The sequence below is a fragment of the Artemia franciscana genome, chromosome 13 (assembly GCF_032884065.1).
Source record: "Artemia franciscana chromosome 13, ASM3288406v1, whole genome shotgun sequence".
In the NCBI taxonomy this organism is placed as follows: domain Eukaryota; kingdom Metazoa; phylum Arthropoda; class Branchiopoda; order Anostraca; family Artemiidae; genus Artemia; species Artemia franciscana.
Window position 1 is genome coordinate 44,647,732 of NC_088875.1, and position 6,000 is coordinate 44,653,731.

General features: G+C 33.9%; 1 protein-coding gene across 1 annotated transcript in view; it reads right to left on the reverse strand.

Moving 5' to 3' along the window:
• Window positions 1–4,744, reverse strand: part of LOC136034984 (protein strawberry notch-like) — a 91,748-nt gene extending 87,004 nt beyond the window's left edge. The window contains exon 1 of the mRNA XM_065716553.1: window positions 4,679–4,744. Coding sequence (XP_065572625.1) covers window positions 4,679–4,681 — 3 coding nt within the window. The 5' untranslated portion in view covers window positions 4,682–4,744. The remainder of the gene's footprint in view (window positions 1–4,678) is intronic.
• Between the last annotated feature and the right edge of the window lie 1,256 nt (window positions 4,745–6,000).

A 6,000-nucleotide genomic window follows, 5' to 3' on the forward strand; every position in this document is an offset into this window, starting at 1 on the left:
GCATTAAAACTTAAAACGAACAGAAATTATTACCCATATGAGGGGCTCACCTCCTCCTAATACCCTGCTCTTTACACTAAAGTATTTTTAGTAATTTCAACTATATATTCTATGTTTTTTTGTGATTCTGGGGTCATTCTTAATGAATTGGGACAAAATTTAAGCTTTAGTGTAAAGAGCGAGGTACTGACGAGGGGGCGAACCCCCTCATATATGTAATAAAAACATGAGAATACAAAACTTCTTTACGTAAGCTAATTTGTAAGTTACGTATATCTTTTGCTAAAAAAAGATTTGTAAAAAATTAAAAGTTCTAGTTGCCTTTATCTTAATTAACCAAAAAATCGGAGGGCAACTAGGCTTCCTCCCCTGCTCTTTTTTCTCAAAATCATTTGATCAAAATTATGAGAAAGCCATTTAGCAAAAAAAAAAAAAATATGCAAATTTCGTTTTAATCTGCAGAGAGCCAAAATCAAAACATGCATTGATTGAAAAACGTTCAGAAATTAAATAAAAAAAAACAAGTTTTTTTAACTGAAAGTAAGGAGCAAAATTAAAACTTAAAACAAACAGAAATTACTTCGTATATGAAAGGGGCTGCTTCCTCACCAACGCCCCGCTCTTTACGCTAAAGTTTTTTACTGTTTTAAAAAGAAGAGTTGAGAGAAAGAGTCAAACTTTAGCGTAAAGAGCGGGGCGTTGGTGAAGAAGCAGCCCCTTTCATATACAAAGTAATTTCTGTTCATTTTAAGTTTTAATTTTGCTCCTTAGTTTTAGTTAAAAAAAACTAGTTTTTTTATTATTTAATAGTCTAAAGGTTCAAATAACTATGCCTCCAGGGATAAACTGACTCCCCATAGCTCCTTGGACATGAACTTTAAGATGGACAAGCTGTGCATCATTTACATATAGTCTGTTTTTGGGAGAGGATGTGTATATTTGATCCTGAATCTCTAAAAAGGCTTAGGGTATTACAATGAAACTTTTAGTAAATGTTGAGGAGGACATAGAATAAAATCAAAATGAATTAGGTGTATGCTGATTGTCAAAAGGGAATATCAGCAACATCTCAGGAAAGATGGGGGGTATTAAGTTGAAACTTTTGGGGCTTGTTGAAAAGAGATTGGAGAGGCAAGATCTCCTTGCCCATTTTAGATTATCAGTAAATGTTTAGTTTTATCACAAGCTGTCTGAAGTGTGTATTACTGCATATAACAAGATTTTGATGATTGCATATTGTTTCATTGTCATTATTAGAGAAGCACATCCATTTTTTAGCTTTCTAAAATCCCTCTCCAACAAGACCAAAAATGCAGAAAGTAGGCTTGCTTACAGTTAACATTACCTATAGAGTGAAGCATATTAGTCCACAAGCCCTGTGGGCAGCAGGGTGAGGTCTGTATTCTATAGTTACTCAACAAAGAGTGATAAAAAAAACCTCAAACAAGGCATTTTACATGTTTTTAGTTTGCCCCAAGGAGGAGGAGGGTCAAACAGAAATTGACATGCTTCTAGAATTAGCATTTCTAAGTGCTCTAAACTAAACATTTACCAGATTCTCTCCTCAAACCTGATCAAGATTTTGATATAGCTATTTTGTTCAAAGTAGTCAAAAGCTTGAAAACTATGCCTCTATAGATAATATGAACCCCATAGCCCCTAGGGAAGGGTTGTAAATTATGCAGTTTGACTGGTTTTTTTTTGTCAATGTTGGTATTACCTGAACAATTGTTTTGGGTCATGAAACTATTGTTAATAAATGCATTTTGACTTTTTGAACATCTTTTTTCTCTGGTAAAATTCTAGTTAATTGACTTCTTGGTATCTCAGAAAGGGTTTAGGTTAGGAAAATGAAACTTTCAGGGATGAATCTACAGACTAAAGTATGTCCCAGAAAGTTATTTTGAAGCAACCACCTCCACTTCTTCTCCCTCTAGAGGGCCCTGACCTTTGATGACCTTTAAAAATATGTGTGTTATAAAAGTGAAACCTTGCAAAATAGATCTTCTGCTTAATCGAAGTACAACAAATTGTTTTCAGCTTCATAACTTTGCTCAATTCCATTTTATAAGGTTTTAAAGATGTGCAAATACATTTCCTAAATTTTGAAAAAAAAAACATTGATATGGCTCAAAATTCTACTCAAATAATAGGAGTTGCATTTTCAGAACTAAAGTCAGAGAAAAAGCAACTAGTAACTGAAAATTAAGGTAAAATGTTGTTTTGTCAAAATTTCAATAGGTATAGACCTGTCATGTAGGCAAATTTCAGGGCCCTCTAGAGGGAGGAGTGGAGGTGGGTACTTTAAAATACCTTCCTGGGACACACTTTAGCCTGTAGACCCATCCCTGAAAGTTCCATTATCCTAACCTAAACCCTTTCCAAGATAGCAAGAAGTCAATTAACTAGAATTTTACCTTTTTCTCTTGCAAAACTACCACAAACTCACCATTATGGAGTTATTCTAGCCCAAGTATTCTTGTATTTATACATATAGAATTGTAATCATTTCCATTTTTGTTGATTGGATATTTGAAATCACAAATTTGTAATAGTTTAGAAACAAAATTGGGCTATATATTTGCACATTAGGGGGGTGGGGGTAAAGCATAGCATTTATTAAATATGTAAACTAACCATTGCTGTATTTGATATATGCTATGCTTTACCCCCCCCCCCCCTAATGTGCAAATATATAATAACTCCATAATGGTGAGTTTGTAGTAGTTTTGCAAGAGAGAAAAGATATTCAAAAAGTCAAAATGCATCTATTAACAATAGTGTCATGACCCAAAACAATTGTTCAGGTAATACCAACATTGACTGTTTTTTCCCCATGGGAATCATTACAAAGGGAAAGGGGAAATGTTTGATCCTTGAAATGTCCAAAAAAGTGACACCAATTAAGGTGAACATTAGGTAATGTTAAACTAAATCAAGCCTACTATGTGTATCTAGGTTATCACAAGGGTGAATCTGTAATATCTTAGGAATGTTGAAATTGAAACTTACACAGAATATTGGGGGGAGGGATTTTATACTTAACCAAAAGACAATAGGCAGCTTTTGGTTATACAACAATGAAAGAAGTGAAGATAAAGGGGTAAATTTATAGCAAACAGTATTACTGGCTTTTGTATAAAGTGAATATACTACTCAATGCTTTTTTTTATGCTCTTTACAAACAAAATAATTGCTTCTACTGGAAATTCAGATTTAAGCACTTTTTGACCTCTTAAAAATGACCTAAATATGGGGTGTAAAAAAGGCTTAAAATATTGGTCTCAGACTTTAAAACATTGGACTCAAACTTACCATTTCATTATAAATCCATTTTTTTAATGTTATATTATCCACAAGCAGTGATTTTCAACAATTAAATTTTATCAATGTTATGGTGTTTTCTAGTCATGTTTTACAAAATAATAGGATATTGAAATTGCACATCTGTAATAGTTTAGAAACAAATTTGGGCTATATATTTGCACATCAGGGGGGTGGGGGTAAAGCATAGCATATATTAAATATGTAAACTAACCATTGCTGTATTTAATATAGTTAAATTTATAACCAACAGTATAAATGGCATTTGTAATAGCTGGCTTTCATATTTTCAACCAAAAACACATGCTTTTATTTAAAATATGATGTCAAGGAAGAAAAAAAACACTATAGCATTGATAAAATTTATTCATCCAATTTAATTGTGGAAAATATAACATTAAAAAATGGATTTATAATAAAATGGTAAGTTTGAGTCCAATGTTTTAAAGTCTGAGACCAATGTTTTAAGCCTTTTTTATACCTCATATTTAGGTCATTTTTAAGAGGTCAAAAAGTGCTTAAATCCAAATTTCCAGTAGGAGCAATTATTATATTTGTAAAGAGCATAAAAAAAGGCACCAAGTGGTATATTCACTTTATATGAAAGTCAGTAATACTGTTTGCTATAAATTAACTGATAAAGGTTCTACCCTGCAAAATGTGTTAATTAGGATTATTCTGGATATCATGAAGTTGGAATTGTTTTCATAACAAATTCTAAAGATGCTTCTTTTATCTGATGCAGATGTTTCCTTCTGATGAGTTACAACTCTGTTGTGTCACTAGCCTATATTATTTAGGATAAACTAAATATATGAAAGATGGAAGGGAACATGATAAACAAATTAATAGGTACATGCTGTATAGGCCAAAAAAATTATAAAATGAAAATTTCATTGGTTCAGTCAAGACTTTTCTTTCACTTTCATCTAGCCTATGCCTATGTGCTATGGCTATTTCTAGAAACATAAGGAAGAGGTGCATTATCAGGACAGGAACCATGATAGGTTTATTAGTATAGGCTAACACAGAAAAAGGGGATATAGTGGTCTAAGCCTACCTCTTGATTTGGTCAGCCACAGCAAGTTTATCTATCAATAACTGAACTAATTCCCAAGATAGACGAAAGCCCATCGACTAGAATTTCAACCATAACTTTAATGTCAGTGAATAATATAGATGGAGAGATGATTGGTATAGGCTATTCCTTTTTTTCCGTCTGATACTAGGCCTACTCTTTGCACCAGTTTTTATTCCTGTAGTCTCAGAAAAAGAGAAACTGAGCAGAGTAAGTACCCTAGTATTATATAATTTAGCCGTGAATTTTCATTTAACCTATTATAAGTTTTCCTACCATTTTTTAGTCATGCAACATTTGATTCGGTCTCTTCTCAAAAAGATTTTACGTCAATAAGTCGTCCAATGTTGCCAATTATCAGCATAATAAATATCCTCCCGATGTCAAAAAGCTCCCCGAAAATGGTTCAAATTACAAGTTGCTTTCGTGCGACATACTAAATCGAAAACTTAAAAGGAACTAGACACAATCTTGTTTTGTTCAGTGTCGGATTGGAAAATTTGCACCATAGGTGGATCTTATTCAGCTAAACAACATTCTTTTGTATAGTAGTTTGTGTTACAGAATTGATTTTAAATATACATTTCCTACAGTAACATATTTCATAGAAAAATACAAAGTGGTATTGCACCGCAAAAGAGCTAAAATTTAAGTCATACAATAACTCAAAATTAAAATGAATTAAAATTTACAGTATTTTACTACTTCTACTATTACTAACTAGTCTCTGTAGCATCAAGCCGAATGAGGCCAATATAGCTTGGCGCTCTACTCCTCCTCCCAAATAAATTCAAAGCTTCCCGCTTTAGACCCTCCCGAAAAGTTAAAATTATACTACAGTGGGGACGCCGCCCATAATAGATAGGCTACCTAATAAGAGGTTTTTCAACCCCCAAAAAAAACACCAGAACAAAAAACTGCTACTAACTACTAACAACTCACCGCAGCACCAAGCCGAATGAGACCAACACAGCCACGCACGCTCCTCCTCCATCCCAGTTTATTCCAAGCCTCCCTTTTTACAGCCTCCCACGATGTTCCCATTTCTCTTAAATCTTTCTTTATGACTTCCTTTTGCCCTAACCATGGACGATCTGCTTTACGTTTAGTGCTAGACAGGTTGCCGGAAAGGACAATCTTCGGTAATCTGTCATCATTCATCTGCAGAACACACCACAGCCTTCTCAACCTTTCTATTATTACAGCCATATATGGCAAGATCTAACCATACTTTTCGTACAGCCTACTCTTTGAAATACGTTTAGTCAGCCGGGTACGAAGAACAATCCGTAGGCAATTTCTCTAGAAAATATCTAGTAAATCTTCATCCTCTATTTTGGGGACCCATGCTTAGAACAGGGTTCATTCAATTGGAAATTAAAAGGGTCAATGCCCTTTTAAACAGTTGAAAGTGATTGGAGGGCAATCATCCCACCATGCCTATCATTTACCCAAACACGTCAGACAAAATTTTTTAAATAGCCATTTTGTTTAGCATAGTGTGAAGGTCCGTAAATTATGTCTTTAACAATGACATCCCCCCTAACAGCCGATGAGGGTTGAAAGTCATGCCCAGGGGCATATATGGTTTTTATTGA